General features: G+C 51.0%; 2 protein-coding genes across 2 annotated transcripts; one reads left to right on the forward strand and one right to left on the reverse strand.

Annotated features, from left to right (window-relative positions):
* The first annotated feature begins 908 nt into the window (after positions 1–908).
* On the forward strand, positions 909–4,213 carry LOC129713230 (beta-microseminoprotein-like). Its single transcript, XM_055662164.1, has 4 exons — positions 909–1,077; positions 1,258–1,342; positions 2,998–3,115; positions 3,652–4,213. The coding sequence occupies exons 1-4, from the start codon at positions 1,075–1,077 to the stop codon at positions 3,779–3,781; spliced, it is 336 nt and encodes a 111-aa protein (XP_055518139.1). The 5' UTR covers positions 909–1,074; the 3' UTR covers positions 3,782–4,213.
* A 9,769-nt stretch (positions 4,214–13,982) lies between these two features.
* LOC129713275 (beta-microseminoprotein-like) lies at positions 13,983–16,830 on the reverse strand (the record flags this gene model as incomplete). The annotated part of the gene is made up of 3 exons (XM_055662212.1): positions 13,983–14,219; positions 15,895–16,030; positions 16,692–16,830. Coding segments are annotated over 3 exons (405 nt in total), but the record flags the coding sequence as incomplete, so codon positions are not given.
* Positions 16,831–18,657: the final 1,827 nt, after the last annotated feature.

Genomic DNA, 18,657 nt, shown 5'->3' on the forward strand with positions numbered 1-18,657 from the left:
CACACACGTAATAAACAGATAAAGTGCAATAGGCTGTTACAGTTCAGAGTTTGTTTGATGGCGAGTAGCGGGTATTTAGCACACACATTGAAATAACCTGATAGCTGCGGGGAAGAAGTTGGTCATGAACCTGGATGTACCAGATTTCAGGTTCCTTGAGTTATAGTACCAGAGGAGGTAGCTGTACTATAACTCAACAAAGGTGTGTACAATCGTGTGATGAATAGATCGGGTAGACGCACGGGTTCTCTCGCTCAGAGTGCGGGAACAGAAACATAGGAACATGAAAAATAGGAGCAGGAGTAGGCCATTCGGCCCATCGAACCAGCACCGCCATTCAACATGACCAAGGCTGATCATCCAAACGTTGTAGCCCGTTCATGCTTTCTGCCCATATCCCTTGATTCCGCTAGCCCTAAGACCTATATCTAACACTCTCTTTAAAACATCCATTGAATTGGCCTCCATGCAGCTGCCCACTCACTCAACCTATCCAAGTCACGCCGCAGCCTCATAGCATCCTCACACTGCCAGCCAGGTATGTATGATACGCAAACTTGGAGATGTTACATTAAATTCTTTCGTCTAAATCGTTAATACATATTGTAAATAATTATTTGGAGATCCAGAGAACATAGGTTTATGGTGAAGGGAGAAAAAGTTAATAGGGACCGGAGGGGTAACTTTGTCCACACAAAGGACCATGGGTGTATGGAACAAGTTGCCAGAGGAGGTAGCTGAGGTAGGGTATATTGCAATATTTAGAAAACAATTAGACAAGTGCATGGATATGGGGCAAACATAGGCCGCTGGGACTAGTGTAGATATTACATGTTTGTCGGTGTAGGCAAGTTAGGCCGGAGAGCCTGTTGTCGCGATGTATGACTGTATGACTATGATGATTAACTATGACAGCGGAACCCCGCCTCTTATCTGAATATATAGGACACGGGCAGCATAAGACAAGATTGGAAAACAGATTCTCGCGAGCGGAGAAAGAAGTCTGCAGGCGGTGCTAGCGATACAGAGGCTGTCCGCGCAGACACTGGGGAGAGGCGGTCTGGTTAGGTGATTATGGTATGTACGGGTCAGCTTTGTGCATCTGACTGGTGTTTGCTCTTCAATGAACAACACAGCGCAGCTTTGAGTCGCTGCACAGTCACCTGCCGAGGTGACCGTGACAGGGACATGTTGCAGTGTTATTACTTGACTATGTCGCTCAACAATATATCTCTGTCTGTCTCTGTCTCTCTGCAGAAACTACTACTGTGCATCGCTCTGCTGCTTCCAGCGGCCCAGCTGTCGGAATCCGCCTGCTTCTTTGAGAAACAGAGCACAACCGGTAATCTATCGATGTGAATCTCAGTCTCAGATCCGGCAGTGGGACCGGGCCGACAGCAGGAACATTATACTCATGGCGTGACGCTAAAGCTCGTCACCCTTGGCTCCCCGCCTGTTCCGCGGTCGGGTTGGAGCCTGAGGGTAGTGCAGATTGATGCCCCGACCAAACCCCAGTTTAAGGAGCGCTCCTCTTCTGGAATTCAGCTGAGGCACTAAACATTGTCCACGGGTGGATTGAGGGATCTCCTCAGAATTAAGTGCAGCTGGCCCTGAAACCTGACCGATATTTGTCCCTCAACTGCTCTTGATAGAACTGGCCATCAAAGGCCAATCACTGGGCTGTGTGGGATCGCTCCGGGGCACCAAATGTAAGCCACGCGTCTCTACAATGGCGACAACTCGCCAGCTCCTCATTGGCCGCGAGACCGGTTTTGTCTGAAATTGGTGAAAGTGCCCCAGGAGTCCCTGCCAAACCAGTGACAGGTCCCGGCATCCACAGCCTGGATGAGTATTGGGGATCACAGCGGGTCAGGGGCTCACATTGTAACCACGGTGAAACTCTCCCAATTATGAAGTGATCGACACAGAAGGCCATTTCACGGCACTTTATTGTGTATGTGATGAATACATCTGGTTGATTGATTGATTGATTGATTGATTGGAAAGGCCGGAGTAACTCAGCGGTTCAGGCAACATTTCGGGAGGAAAGGTCCAGACCCTTTTTCAGACCTGATCCGCTGACCCGCTGAGTTACTCCAGCATTTTGTGTCATTCTGCGGTGTAAAGCAACACCTGCAGATTCATCTTGCACCATTATGGAGTGAGCTACTTGAATGGGCTGCTCCTTGCTCCCCGGCTCCACTTCAGTCCCACCACACTACTCTTTGCGCGGCCCGTGCGGAGGGAGTGGGTAAATTACTTAGGGATTGCATAGTTGGTTTGCTCCTGGGCCTGGACAAGCTGACCAATATCGGGTCAGGGCGCCAGGCAGACGGTTGCTCTGCCAGGGCAGACTACACGCGCCTTTCCGGCGCTTATATCCCGCGCTGTCGCTCACTGGAATAGAACACGCCGTGTCCACTGGCACCATGGAGGCGCTCCAGGACCGATGGGGACAGCGAGAGACTGATTGTATATTGGAACAGGATTGTAACATTGTAATTTGATATTTGGTTGTGATCATTCACACTCATTTGATGTAAATGGGTGTTTTGTTATAATTTCATGCATAAATACTTCTGTAAATAGCTGAGTACGTTTCTTTTTAGTTTAAAACATATGGAGTGAGCGCTGACCACCAATTCCCCTGTTGGGTCCCCGGGATGAGTGATGCTGGGTCTTGGGTCGGGCGCTGTTGTCGGAACCCGGGTGAAACGGGACCGTGCAGCCAAGTAAGAAGAAGGGCCTCGACCCGAAACGTCACCCATTCCTTCTCTGCAGAGATGCTGCCTGTCCCGCTGAGTTACTCCGGCTTTTTGTCTACCGTGCAGCCAAGTGCCAGGTCCGGGTCAGTACACACGGGGACGGACCTAGTGGTCCGAATGGCTCATTTCCAAGGTGTTTTTGTATTGAGTCAACGCCACTGTCCCACCACTCCCTCGGGTCTCTCCACTCCCCGACTGGACACTGATCCCCTGCTGTCTTTGTCACCACCAGGAACGGGCACGTGTTTTGACACAAACGACGGAACGCATCATCAATTCGGAGAAAGTTGGATGAACACCAACTGCTGGGATTGCGTGTGTGCGCAAAAAGGCTATGAATGCTGCGAACGGTAAGTAATCGCCCGCCGTTTAGCTCACATGATCTGACCCCGACGGGTGAACTGGCCAAGCGTGTTCTCAGGTTGGGACCCATCGTTCGAGTGGCCGCATCTCCAGCCGCTCCCAGTCCGGGTTCATTGACTGCGACCGACTCAAAAAGTCCAGGGGTTCTGCTTGGCCTCAAAGTTGCTTCAGTACTGTGCCCATGAAAAAATAATGCTCCGAGGTTAGGATTATTCCACAAGGGGAGAGAGAGACCATAACTCCCAGTTAGCTACGACCATGCATTAATCCTCCATCATCCACCCCGCATATTATTCTCCACCTGCGCGCTCGGGACAAGTAACAATGTCAGTTAACCTCCCGACCCGCAAGTCTCTGGGACTTGGGATGAAATTTGAGCATCCCTAAAAAAATAACCCAGGCAGTCACAGGGAGAACGTAGAAAAACTCCACACAGACATGAGCCGAGGTCAGGATCGAACCATGACGCTGTGGGGCATATCTTCCGAATTGTTCATCGTTGATTCCCTGATCTGTTCCCCAGGTATTCCGTACCATTTGGTGTCCCGGATGAGTGTATGATAATTTTCCAAATTCAAACTTGTTCGTTTCAAGTCTTCATGAAGAATGACCCGTCTGTCGAATGTACAGTGAGTGGAGCCATTGGGAAATGAGCGGGAATAAACAGGCAGCTCCTTTCCATCGTGGAGACATTCATCAATGGGATACAGGAGCCTTGACTCTTGAATATAATGTACCGACTTCAGCCCACTATAAACATATAACAAACCTATTCTGCTGTCATCGTCTGACCCATCATTTCAATAAGAAATGGGCGTGAGATACAAGTGTTTTTGACAAAATGTAAATTGGCCGAAATGCAATTTGTAGAAAATGTTACTGTGAAATATGTCACTGAATATGCAAAGTGATGAACCCTAAGGATTTGATGTCTTTTCAATAATATGGGGTACGAGGCCTAGTGGCCCCTCACAAACCAGTGAAGAAATGGGCTGGAGAAAGGTGTGTGTGGATATGGAAGTTGGGCTGAGGAATGGTTGATGGGAATTAATGGCATTTAATAGGGAGTGGTTGAGCAGGCTGGGAGTTGATTCATTGGAGCGGGAAGGGGTGATCTTACAAAGGTGTATACAATCATAAGCGGGGCGACGCACGGATTCTCTTACGTAGAGTGGCAGAATGGAGATCCCGAGGACATGGGTTCAAGGTGAAGGGAGAAGGATTTAATAGGAACCTTAGGGATAACCGGTTCACACAAAGGGTGTATGGAACAAGCAGCCAGAAGAGGAACATTTGCAATATTTACGAAACCATAGACATGTATAGGATAAGTTTAGAGGTATATGAGCCAAACGCAAGCTGGTTTGACAAACGTGGGCGAAACACTTCCAGATGGAACTAGCGTAGATGGGGGATTTTGAGAAGCATGCTCACTTTCGGCACGGGGAACGATCAATTACAGTGGCAGCAACCATAGAGTCACACAGCACGAACACGGGCCCTTTTGTCCACTGGGTCAGGCCGCATCTGCGGAGAACATGGAGAACATCCTACCCTGACGCAGATGATTATCCTAACATGTCGACACATGCAACTGCAGATGATGGTTTACCACTACCACAAGACACAAAGGGCGGGAGTAACGTAGGTCGCCATGCTGCATCCCTGTTGATCGTGGGCAAGCTACTATTCGGCTTGGGATCCGTGATCGCATCCCACGACGGGCCTGCCGACAGCAACCGACTCGAAATGTCACAAGTCCGTGTTGTTCAGAGATGCTGCCTGGCCCGCGGAGTTACTCCAGTCTTTAAAAAAAATCTCCTCACATTCCCGCCGGTTCCCACCACTCCCACGAATACTCATTACCTACTGTAATGGCAAGTTCATCACAAATGTGCAGGCCCTTGTATGTAACCAGAGCACACGGTGGAAACACGCCGTGGCGGGAACATTGCACTCTCCCCACAGACAGTTACCCAGCTCAGAATGATTCAAGAGTGAACCTGTCGAATGTCCAGTGCATTGAGTTGTTGGGAAATGAACTGGAATAAACAGACAGCTCCATTCCAATGTAGAGGCATTCATCAATGGGATACAGGAGCCTTAACTCTTGCATGTAACGTTTATGTCACAATAAACATATACCCAACATTCTGCCAGCGTCCTCTGACCCATCTTTTCAATAAAGAATGGGCGGTGTTAGCTCGAAGGGCCGAATGGCCTACTTCTGCACATATTTTCTATGGTTCACCCGGGTTCCGATAACAGCGCCCAACCCAACACCCAACTTCACTCATCTCAGAGGCCCAACTGGGGAATTGGTGGTCAACGCTCACTCCATTATTTTTTTTTAAATGAGATTGAATATATTCAGCAATTTACATAATTATTTATGCATTGACCAAAAACACCCACCACCATCAGACTGTCAAAGATCGCAACCAAAATGCCACATTTCTATGCAACAATCTTGATCCAGGAGACAGTCAATTCCATCGCTGGAGCCAACGGTCCTGGAACACCTCCCTTGTGCCAGTGGCCACTGCGTGTTCTTTTTCAAGGGACAGTCGGGCGACGATGAGGAGCCCTCGTCTGCCTGGCGTCTTGACGCGATAATGGCCCGGCAGCAAACCAACCTGATGCTCCTCACATCTACCCACTCCCCTCCGCACTTGGTACACACAGATTGTGATGGTGGGCCGGAAGCGGAGCCATAAATCAAGGCACAGCCCATTCAAATAGCTCACTCCGTAATTGTGTCTGAAGAAACTGCAGACCCTGGTTTACAACGAAGATTGACACAAAATGCCGGGGTATCTCTGTGAGTCCGGATCAGGTCTGAAGATGAGTCTCGGTCACCTATTCTTTTTCTCCAGAGATGCTGTCGGAACCGCTGAGTTACTCCAGCATTTCGTGTGCATCACTCCATACATGGTCGGTTTCGTCGTTGCCCCTGGTTACAGTGTGAACCCCTGGCGTACTGGGATCCCCAATACTCATCCAGGCTGTGAGTGCTGAGTCACTGGTTTGGGAGGAACTCCTGTCACTTTCCCCATTCTGAGGCAAAACTCGTCTAGCGGCTGATGAAGAGTTGTTGAGGTGTCGCCATTGTTGTAGGGAAGCGTGGCTTCCATTGGATGCACGGCATGATCCACCCAGTCCAGTGATTGGTCTCTGATTACCAGGTCCATCAACAGCAGTTGACGGTGAAATATTTGCCAGTGTACAGAGGCAGCAGCACTTAATTCTGAGCAGATCCTCCATTCCTATTGAAGGATCTACGGTCTATCGGAAAGACAAACGGGTGGGCAGAAGGGGTGGGGTTGCTTTGATGGTAAGTAATGAAATTCAGTCCTTAGCGAGGGGTGACATAGGATCAGAGGATGTAGAGTCAGTGTGGATGGAGCTGAAAATCGTTAGGGCATTAAGACCCTCATGGGAGTTATTTACAGGCCCCCAAATAGTAGCCAGGATATCGTTAAATCGGGAGGTACAATTGGCATGTAAAAAAGGCAACGCTGCGGTAGTCATGGGAGCTTTCAATGTGCAGGTAGACTAGGAAAACCAGATTGGCACTGGACTCCAAGAAAGAGACCTCTGTCGAGTGCAAACGAGATGGATTTTTAGAGCAGCTTGTGGTGGAGCCCTCCGGGGAAAATGCAATTCAGAATTACGTGTTGTTGAATGAACCGCATTTGATAAGGGAACTCGTGGTAAAGGAACCACTAAGAGGTCGCGACTAAAATATAATGAGATTTAACCTGCAATTTGAGATGGAGACGGTGAAATCGCATTGCAAAGGGGAGTACAGATGCACGAGCGAGGAGCTGGTTGAATGCGTTGACTTGAAACTGACCCTTGCAGGGATGCTGGGAAACAGCAGTGGCAAGAATTTCTGGGAATTATTCAGAGGGTGCAGGATCTTTCAATTGCAAAGAGGAAGAACGTTTCTAGGGGGAGAATGATGCGACATTAGCCTGCAAGGGAAGTCAAGGACAGTATAACAGTGAAAGAGAAGGCATATAACATTACAAAGATTAACGGCAAGCCAGAGGACTGGGAAGCTGTTAAAGGTCAACATAAGGTAACTAAAAAAGCAATACGGGAGAAAAGATGAAATAAGATAGCTAGTAATATCAAAGAGGATAGCAAGAGTTAAGGTAGCTAATAATATAAAAGAGGGTGGTAAGAGTTTCTTCCATTGTTCCCGATGTTAGGGAAGTCCAGGACAAGGGGTCACAGCTTAAGGATAAGGGGGAAATCCTTTAAAACCGAGATGAGAAGAACTTTTTTTCACACAGAGAGTGGTGAATCTCTGGAACTCTCTGCGACAGAGGGTAGTTGAGGCCTGTTCATTGGCTATATTTAAGAGGGAGTTAGATGTGGCCCTTGTGGCTAAGGGGGTCAGAGGGTATGGAGAGAAGGCAGGTACGGGATACTGAGTTGGATGATCAGCCATGATCATATTGAATGGCGGTGCAGGCTCGAAGGGCCGAATGGCCTACCCCTGCACCTAATTTCTATGTTTCTATGTTTCTATGTTTCCATTATATAAAGTGCAAGAAATAGGTAGGAGTGTACGTTGGGCCGCTGGAAAATAATGCAGGACAAGGGTATAAAGAATTGGCAGACGAGTTTTGCGTCAGTCTTCACTGTGGAATGCGCCATCAACGTGCCATAAATTTAGGAGCATCAGGGGCTGGGAGTTAGTGGAGTCGCTATTACTAAGGAGAAGGTGATTGGAAAGCTGAAAGGGTTGAAGGAGGATGTCACCTGGATCAGTGAAACTCCACCTCTTTTCTGAATAGATAAAACGCAGGCGGCACAAGCCAAGGTTCAAAAGCAGATTCTCGAAAGCGGAGAATGACGTCTGCAGGAAGTGATTGTCCGCTCAGACACTGAAGGGAAGTGTCTAGAAGGGTCTGAGTCTGAAGAAGGGTTTCGGCCCGAAACGTTACCTATCTCCTTCGCTCCATAGATGCTGCTGCACCCGCTGAGTTTCTCCAGCATTTTTGTGTACCTTCGATTTTCCTGCATCTGCAGTTCCTTCTTGAACACTGAAGAGAAGTGTCTGGTTCGGAGATCATGGTATGTACTGATCAGGTTTGTGCATCCGAGTGTGTTCAATAAACAACCCAGCGCAACTTTGATTCATTGCACAGCCGCCTTCCGATGTGGCAGTGAAAGGAACAGGGTGCAGTGTTATTAGTTACTTGACCACGACGGTCACCAAGCTCTCCATCTCTCTCTCCCTCTCTCTCTCTCTGCAGAAACACCTACTGTGCATCGCTCTGCTGCTTCACGCTGCTCAGCCGTTGGAATCCGCCTGCTTATTTACGCCACAGCAAACCAGCGGTAATCTATCGACATGAATCTCACTCTCAGATCCGGCAGTGAGACTCGGCCGACAACACGGACTGAGCGGGACATCACTAAAGCTCGTCACACTTTGTTCCGCGGTCGGGTAGGAGTCTGAGAGTAGTGGAGGTTGATGCCCCGACTAAGCCTCAGTTGAGGGTGCGCTCCTCTGCTCCACTTCAGCTGAGGCACTGAACCTTGTCCACAGGTGGACAAAAATGCTGGACAAAATCAGCGGGTGCAGCTGCATCTGTGGAGCGAAGGAAATAGGCAACCTTTCGGGCCAAAACCCTTCTTCAGACTGATGGGGGGGAGGGGGGGGGGTGAATAAAGGAAAAATGAGGAGGAGGAGAAGGAGCCCGTGGGCTGAGGAAGGGGAGGAGACAGCAGGGGCTAACAAAATTGGGAGAATTCAATGTTCATGCCCCCAGGATGCAGACTCCCCAAGCGGAATATGCGGTGGATTGAATGATCTCATCAGAATGAAGTACCGCCGCCCTTTTACAATGACCAATATTTGTCCCTCAAGAGCTGTTAATGGACCTAGTCATCAGAAGCCAATCACTGGGCTGTGTGGGATCATGCCGTGCACCCAATGGTGGCCACAGTTCCCGACAACAACGGCGACACCTCACCGGCCCTTCATTGGCCGCGACACGGGTTTTGCCCGAAAATGGTGAAAGTGCCCCCATTTTTTACTGGTCCCAGCACCCACAGATTGGGGATCACAGTGGGTCAGGGGTTCACACTGCAGTCAAGGGGCAACTGTGAAACCTACACAATTATGGAGTGACAGACGCAAAATGCTGGGGTAACTCGTCGGTTCAGGCAGCATTTCTGGAGAAAAGGAATAGGTGACGTTTCGGGTCCAGACATTTCTTCAGACCGCACCCGCGGACCCGCAGAGTTACTCCAGCATTTTGTGGGGGGGGGGGGGGGGGTAGATCAGAGGAGGACTCGTGTCTATCAACCTTGGCCAGGCCATTTGCTCCACACTAGCAGACTGCCCGCATCTTCCCCGAGTTTATGTTGGCGCCAGTTTGTCCTTTGAAAAAGAACACCTAGTGTCCACTGACATCCGGGAGGCGATCCAGGGCGGCTGGCCGCCGCGAGGGTCTGACTGTCTCTTGAATCGGAACGTGGTGATTTGATATTTGTTTGCGATCATTGACAGTCCAATATTATGGCGGTGGGTGTTTTGATATAGTTCCATGCATAAATAATTCTGTAAATAGCTGAATACATTGAATTTTATTGAAACATACATGGATTGAGTTCTGGACATCAATTCCCCAGTTGGGCCTCCGAGATGAGTAACACGGCGTTGGGTAGGGTGCTGATGTCGGAACCCGGCTGAAACGGTACCGTGCAGCCAAGTGCCAAGTCCGGGTCAGTGCCCACGCTCTTCCCAATGGTCTGAATGGCTCATTTCCAGGGAGAGTTAGTATTGAGGCAACACCACGGCCCGGGGGTAACTCCACTCCCTGACGGGATAATGACCTCCCGCTGTGTTTGTCACCAACAGAGAGGGGCGTCTGCTTCGACACACACGACGGGACATACCATGAAGTCGGGGAATATTGGAATAGCTCCAACTGTTGGGTGTGCGTGTGTTCGCTCATTGGTTATATTTGTTGTGACCGTTAAGTAATCATCCCCCCACCCCAACCCCCACCCCACCCCCACCCCCCCCCCCACCCCCACCCCCACCCCCACGTAGCTCACAGGATGTGATCCCGATCACGGAACTGGCTGAAGGGGGAGTCGGAGAGGGAGTTGGTGGGGTGGAAGGGGGGGGGGGGGGGGAGGGGGACAGATGTGATCGCAACACGCTCAGGGTTGGATCTAAGAGTTTGAATTAGATATTAGATCTCCATCTGCACGCTCAGAGGGGGGGGGGGGCAGGGGGGCGGGGGTCGATGGGGGAAGGGAGGGAGGGAGAGAGACATACAGAGAGAGTGAGCGACATCCAGAGAGGGAGGAGAGGGAGAGTGTTGCACAAGCCGTGGTGCGTAATAAACATTTGAGTCGGTTCACGGACTCACGCCGCCTGTAACATCTGCGGCGAGTAAGAGACCGTGTTCCACGTGTGTATGGAGAGTGAGAGGTTGCTGCCCCTGTCCGAATATCTGAAGGGGCTGGGCCTCAAGGTTTGGTTGCATTTCAGTCCCACGATCTTGGTGTTTGGGCACGGGGCAGGGAGTGGGGAGGGCCAATCGGGAAGGTGGGATCTCCCTGTTGGTTTGCTCCTGGGCCTGGCCAAGATGCCCATTCGCGGATCCAGGCAGCGGGAGGTCGATGGTCACACCAGAGTCGCCTGCCTGCCCCTCTTCCGGGCTTACCTCTGTGCTCGCGTGTCCCTGGAGACACGCGGTGTCCACATGGACTCTGGAGGACTTCCGTGAACGCTGGTCGCTGCGGTGCGTCGAGTGCATTGTAATAACGTTGTATTATAATGACTGATTACTGTATAGTGACCATTGAACGTTTCTTTACTTTTGGTACAGTGTAATGAGCAATTGTTGTATAAAGTCCTTGGAACGGAAAAAAAGAGTGGGGGAGAGAGAGAGTGGGGGGGAGAGAGTGGGAGAGAGACAGGGAGTGGGAGAGCGGGGGTGGGAGAGAGGCGGTTTGGGAGAGAGAGAAATGGTTGGAGAGAGGGAGTGGGAGGAAGAGAGGGAGTGGGGGAGAGGGGGAGGGAAAGAGAGGGAGAGGAAGAGAGAAAGAGAGAGAGAGAGAAAGAGAGAGAGAGAGAGGGGGGGGGGGGGGGGAGGGAGGGAGAGGGGGAGGGAGAGGGAGGGAGGGGGGGAAGGAGAAAAGAGAGAGAGGGGGGGAGGGAAGGAGAGGAAGAGAGAAAGAGAAAGAAAGAAAAAGGGAGAGAAAAAAGGGAGAAAGTAGGGAAAAGAGAGGGAGATCACAACGTGATCAGGGTTGGATGCGCCGGTTGGGCCTAGATATTTCTCTCCCCCAGCGCGCACGGGTCGAGTTTTTATCTTTGATTCCCTAATCTGTCCCTTAGGTATTTCATGCCAAAAGGTTACCCAAAAGATTGCATGTTAACTTACTCATCATTGTGCGTTAAGCTTCAAAAAGAAGGACAACCCAACTATCGACTGTCTATTGGATGCCGTTGTTGGGAAATGAGCTTCCAATGTGAAGACATACATCAACGAGCCTTGACTCTTGCATGTAGTGTAATGTCGTGACTCTTGCATCCCAATAAACAAATACCAAACCTATACTGCCGTCGTCTTGTGGCTCATCCTTCAATACGAAAGCGGTGTGAGATCGAGGAGGCTCTGGGAGGTGACAGGCACGTTTGGGAACATGAGTGTTTCAGAAAATTTAAATTGAGGTTTAAGCAATTATAAAAAGCACTCAAGACCCAAAGAGTCTTTCCAAGTGAGGCAGATCACTTGCACCTCCTCCAACCTCATCTATCGGATCCGCTGTTCCAGGTGTCAACTGCTCTACATCGGTGAGACCAAGCGCAGGCTTGGCGATTGCTTCGCCCAACACCTCCACTCAGTTCGCAAAAACTAACCTGATTCCCCAGGTGTCTCAGCACTTCAACTCCCATTCCGAATCCGACCTTTCTGTCCTGGGCCTCCTCCATGACCAGAGTGAGTCCCACCGCAAATTGGAGGAACAGCATATTTCGCTTGGGTAGTTTACACCTCAGCAGTATGAACATTGACTTCTGCAATTTCAGGTAGGCCTTGCTTTCTCCTTCCTTCCCCTTCCCAGCGCTCCCACACCCTACTGCCTCCTCCTCTTCCTTTCGCCCCCCACCCCCTACGTGTTACATCCTCACAAAATTCCAGATGATTAGTCAAGCATGATTTCCCCTTCATAATGTCCATGCTGGCTTTGACCGATCCAATCACTGCTTTCCAAATGATCTGCTGTTACATATTTAATAATCGACTCAAGCATCTTCCCCCACTCCCGGTGTAAGACCAACTAGTCTATAACTCGTCGTTTTCTCTCTCCCTCCTTTCTTGAAAAGTGGGGTTACATTAGCTACCCACCAGTCCACAGGAACGGATCCAGTCTGTGGAACATTGGAAAATGATCACCAATGCTCCCTCGATTTCAAGGGTCACCTCATTGAGCACTCTGGCATGCAGGGCCTGGGGATTTATCTGCCTTCAGATCTAACAGTCTACCTAACACCATCTCCTGACTAATGTGGATTCTCTTCAGTTCCTCCCTTCCACTAGAGCCCCGGTCCCCGAGTATTTCTTGTAGATTGTGACTTGCTTAGTGAAGACAGAACCAAAGTACTTGTTTAACAGGTTTGCCATTTCCTTGTTTCCCATTATAAATTCACCTGTTTGCGGCTGTAAGGGATCTACATTTGGCTTCACTTATCTTTTCTTCTTCACATATCTAAAGAAGCTTTTACAGTCAGTTTTTACCCCGCAAGCTTCCTTTCATGCTCTATTCCCCCTCTACATTAACCCCTCTGTCTGTCTCTGTTGAACTCTAAATTTCTCCCAGTCCCCCGGTTTGCTGCTTCATCTGACCAATTTATGTGCCTCTTCCTTGGATTTAACACTAACCCTAATTTCCCTCGTTAGCCACGGTTGAGCCGCCCTCCCCGTTTTATTTTTACGCCAGACAGGAATGAACTATTGCTGTTATTTGTCTATGCGATCTTTAAATCTTTGCCATTGCATCTCCACCATTAACCCTTTAAGTATTATTTGCCCGTCTATTCTAGCCAATTCCCGTATCATACCATCCCTTTAAGTTAGTGCCGTTGTTAACCGTGTCACACTACATCTTCCTGTAGAATTCCACCAGATCCTGTCTGTGTGAGTTTGCGCGTTCTCCCTAAGACTGCGTGCGTTTTTTTTAATGGATGCTCAGCTTTCCTCCTACATCCCAGAGATTTGCGGGTCAGGAGGTTTAACTGACTTCTGTAAGCTGCCCCGAATGTACACGCGGAGAGTAAGTTCTAGGTTGAGTGGATGGAAATGTTGGAATGATAAAAGAGGATTAATGGATGGGTGGCGTTGACATGGGCGATATCTTCTCTCCTTCTCTTTGTTGAAAAATCCTGACCTCGGCTACTGTATTGTGGAGGTTGGACAGCTCCCCCCTCCACAGCGTGAGTTTGCAAGGGCCTGTAGATTAGTGATGAATTTGCAGGTGAGTGGAGGGAACTGGCGGTAAAGTTAGGGGGGGGTTTACAAAGGACACAAAGTACTGGGGTAACCTAGCGAGTCAGGCATGATCTCGGGAGAACATGAATAAATCGGTTGTAATCGGTAGGTTCGGCGTGGCAGCGGCCGGAGATACTATCACTCAAAAGAAGGTTCAGCTGTCGATCGCAGAGCTTGTGCGCTGAACGGATGAGGATTATTTAGTGTATCGTGAGTCTACCGTGGGAACACTTTTAGACAATTTCTCAGACGCTCAATTTCCCAAATGCTCCCAGTCTCCTCATGTTCACCCCCATTCCTTATTAAAATGACGACAGAATATGTTTGGTATATGTTTATTGTGATGCAGACATTACATGCAAGATGCAACGCTTCTGTTTCCCATTGAGGAAATGTCTCCACATTGGAAGGGAGTGGCCGGCTTATTGCAGCTCATCTCCCAACAGCTTCAAGCACTGGACACTCGACAGACGGGTCGGAATCCAAGCGGACTCGAAACTCACAAGCCTTACGATCGAAATATACGGTACAATCACTTTCGAAACTAGTTGGCGTGGAATACCTGGGGAACATATCAGAGATTCAATGATAAACAATTCGAGATGTCAAAATCACAGAACGGATGCTCCCAAAAGGATGCGTCCCCCCCCCCCCCCCCCCCCAGCTTTTTCTCTGCAGCTATCAGGCTATTAAACACAACGACCTTTAGATGAGCTCCAGACTACATAGACCTGGGGGTATTGACTGTCTTTTCGCTATTATTGTCTGTATGTATACCTTAGTAATCGGTTATGGTGGACAATCGTCAATAACGGACACTGCCTCATGATCAATTGGTATATATATATATGTGTGTGTGTTTGTCTGTGGGTGTGTGTGCGTGCGTGTCTGTGTGTGTGTGTGTGTGTGTGTGTGTGTGTGTGTGTGTGTGTGCGTGCGTGTGTGTGTGTGTGTGTGTGTGGGTGTGTGTGTGTGTGTGTATGTGTGTTTGTCTGTGTGTGTGTGTGTATTTGGGTGTATGTGTGTGTTTGTGTGTTGGTGTGTGTGTGTGTGTGTGTGTGGTGTTTGGTGTTTGTCTGTGTAATATATATTTATATATAAATAAAGATATATGTATATGTGTGTGTGTGTGTTTGGCTGTGTATATATATTTATATATATGTTTATATATAATAATTTATATATATAAATAAATATATATGTATATGTATTATGTATGTGCGTGTGTGCGTGTGTTTGTGTGTGTGTGTGTTTTTGTGTGTGTGTGTGTGTGTGTGTGTGTGTGTGTGTGTGTGTGGGTGGGTGTGTGTGTGTGTGTGTGTGCGTGTGTGTGTGTGTGTGTACACAATAATTCGGAAAAAGGCGCAAAATGCTGGAGTAACTCAGCGGCTCATACGGCAACTCTTGTGCATCATACATAAGTAAGTATGGATTTCATTTTTCTATCAGGGAGATATGACACCACGAAACTCTTGAACCAGAAGGGTCTCGACCCGAAACAACACCCATTCCTTCTCTCCAGAGATGCTGCCTGTCCCGCTGAGTTACTCCAGCATTGTGTGTCTCCCTTCGATATAAACCAGCATCTGCAGTTGTTTCCTACACAAGACATTCTTGGCTCTTGACCCTCTTGTCTACGCGACTTTCCAAATTAGTCCCAGTCGATGACCCGGAATGGGAGCGGCCGGAGGTGCAGTCACTCTGAGGTAGGGTCCAAACCCGAATAGTCGTTTACCCATGTTCTCCAGAGATGCGGCCTGTCCCATTGAGTTACTCCAACCCATGCGGTTTTTTTATAAACGAGCATCTGCTGTTCGATGTGTCTGCATGTTAGACTTAAATGGGTTAGGGTGGGATTCGAGTAAAATGGGTAGTTGATGGTCGGCATGGGCTCGGTGGATTGAAGGGCATGTGTCCTTGCCGTGTGCCTCTATGGCTGGCTTCGACAGTACATTATTGTCCCCCATGCAGTTCCTCCTTTCCTTCCTCCACCAAGACTCCTCCACCGATCCCAACCTTAAACCAGCTTCAGGCCCGAGCCTGTGTATCGGGTTTAGCACCGAGATGGGGAGAGTCGGCGCTCGGGCCGTTCCATCGACAGTGCCCATCAAGTCCTAATCCATCGCCAACCGCACACTGCTCACTGACTGACATCGCCAATACCCACCCTAGTCCCACGGTGCCATTTCAACGGCTGGGGTCAGATACTGAACTTTCGATAGAGGAAGATTACTTACAGCTCACAGCATTCATAACCATCAACCGAACACTCGCAGTTCAGACAGTTGGAATTTTTCCAACTTTCTCCGATGTGATGAATCGTCCCATCGAATTTATCAATGCACCTATTGCGCACCCGGGGTTTGCCTCTGGCTGTTGGTGATAAACACAGCGGGTGGTCAGTGTCCCATCAGGGAGTGGAGTGACCCGAGGACATGGGAGGGAGAGTGTCTCGTGTGTTCGAATGGAATGAGGCGGTCCAACGTTTGGGAAGAGCCAGTATCCAGCTGGTCATACGGTACCGTTGAACCCGGGTTCAGTCTGCAGCACCCCGACTTAGCACCCCCCCCCCCCCCCCCCCCTGTCAATCCCCCGCGGGCCCAGCGCTCCTGGAACGCCACATGGTGCCAGTGGCCATTGCGTGATCTTTTTCAAGGGACAGCCGGGCGCCGTCGTAACCCCGGAAAGGGGACAGGCAGTCGGCTCGGGTGGAGCCCTCGTCTGCCTGGCGCCGGGACCTACTAATGGCTACCTGGCGCGGCACAGCAGCGCAACGGTAGAATTGCTGCCTTACAGCACCAGAGACCCGGGATCAACCCGGATTACGGCTGCTGTGTTTAAGGAGTTTGCACATTCTCCCTGTGACCGCGTGGGTTTTCCTCCGGGCGCTCCGGTTTCCTCCCACATTACATGGACCCGCAATGTAAATTTTCCCTCGTGTCTCGGGGTAGAACTCGTCTACTCGATTGTTGGTCCACGCGGTGTCGGTGGGCCGAACTGCCAGATCTCAGAGAGATTCACATCGATAGATTACCTCTTGTGATCTGTCGCTGAAAGAAGCAGGCGGATTCCGACAGCTGAGCAGCGAGAAGCAGCAGAGCGATGCACAGAACGAGTTTCTGCGGAGGCAGGGAGGGAGGGAAATAAGGAGCTTGATGTTTGACGTGGTTAAGTCACTAAGACTGCATCATGGCCCTGTCACTATCACCGCGGAAGGCGGCTGTACAGCGATCACCCAGCAACAGCCAGAAGCGCAAAGCTGATCTGTACATACCACGATCTCCCAACCAGGCTGCTTCTCCCCGGTTACACAAAAAAGCTGGAGAAACTCAGCGGGTGCAGCAGCATCTATGGAGCGAAGGAAATATGCAACGTTTCGGGCCGAAACCCTTCTTCAGACTGATCGGGGGCGGGGGTGGGTGGGGACAAGAAGAAAGGGAAAAGGAGGAGTAGCCCGAAGGCTGGGGGATGGGAGGAGACAGCAGGGGGGCTGAGGAAGGGGAGGAGGCAGCAAGGACTAACAAAATTGGGAGAATTCGATGTTCATGCCCCCGGGGTGCAGACTCCCCAAACGGAATATGGGGTGCTGTTCCTCCAATTTCCGGTGCTGCTCGCTGTGGCCATGGAGGAGACGCAGGACAGAGAGGTCGGAGGCGGAGTGGGAGGGGGAGTTGAAGTGCTGAGCCACCGGGAGGTCAGCTTGGTTATTGCGGACCGAGCGGAGGTGTTCGGCGAAACGATCGCCCAACCTCCGCTTCTCCCAATTTTGTTAGTCCTTGCTGTCTCCTCCCCTTCCTCAGCCCCCCTGCTGTCTCCTCCCATCCCCCAGCCTTCTGGCTACTCCTCCTTTTCCCTTTCTTGTCCCCACCCACCACCAAAGATCTTAGAGCGAAGCAAGATAGGTTACTCTCACGCAAACGTGAGGTGCGCTCATGGGCGGTTTCATGGGTGATTACAGGACACATTTTAGCAAGCTGACTCCGCCATCTTGTTCCGCCATCTTGCTCCCGCCTTCTTGCTTCCGGCCAAAGATTGGATCCGCAGCGAGGAGAAGGAGTGCAAGGCCCGGGGCAGTGGGGAGAGAGAGTGCGGGGCCCGGGGCAGCGGGGAGAGAGAGTGCGGGGCCCGGGGCAGCGGGGAGAGAGAGTGCAGCGGGGAGAGAGAGTGCAAGGCCCGGGGCAGCGGGGAGAGAGAGTGCAAGGCCCGGGGCAGTGGGGAGAGAGAGTGCGGGGCCCGGGGCAGCGGGGAGAGAGAGTGCGGGGCCCGGGGCAGCGGGGAGAGAGAGTGCGGGGCAGCGGGGAGGGGGAGTGCGGGGCCCGGGGCAGCGGGGAGAGGGGGTGTGGGGCCCGGGGCAGGGGGGAGGGGTGCGGGGCCCGGGGCAGCGGGGAGAGAGAGTGCGGGGCCCGGCAGCGGGGGAGAGAGAGTGCGGGGCCCGGGGCAGCGGGGAGAGAGAGTGTGGGGCCCGGGGCAGCGGGGAGAGAGAGAGGGGGGGGCAGTGGGAGAGAGAGTGCGGGCCGGGGCAGCGGGGAGAGAGAGAGTGCGGGGCCCGGGGCAGCGGGGAGGGAGAGCGGGGAGAGAGAGTGCGGGGCCCGGGGCAGCGGGGGGAGAGAGTAAGGGGCCCGAGGCAGCGGGAAGAAGAGAGTGCGGGGCAGCGGGGAGAAGGAGTGCGGGGCCCGGGGCAGCGGGGAGGGAGAGTGCGGGGCCCGGGGCAGCGGGGGGAGAGAGTGCGGGGCCCGGGGCAGCGGGGAGAGAGGAGTGCGGGGCCCGGGGCAGCGGGGAGAGAGAGTGCGGGGCCCGGGGCAGCGGGGAGAGAGAGTGCCCCAAGACAATGTTTCTTATTTACAATGTTTCTTATTTAATGTCCCTTGTCTAGTCTGAAATAAAGTTCATTATTGGTTTAGAATAAATATAATTGTGTGTGTTATATACATTTATATAATTTTCATGTATGTGTGTTTATAAACATTTTATTCCTTAACAAGAATCAACAGAATTATGAA

Source organism: Leucoraja erinacea, chromosome 35 (genome assembly GCF_028641065.1).
Source record: "Leucoraja erinacea ecotype New England chromosome 35, Leri_hhj_1, whole genome shotgun sequence".
In the NCBI taxonomy this organism is placed as follows: domain Eukaryota; kingdom Metazoa; phylum Chordata; class Chondrichthyes; order Rajiformes; family Rajidae; genus Leucoraja; species Leucoraja erinaceus.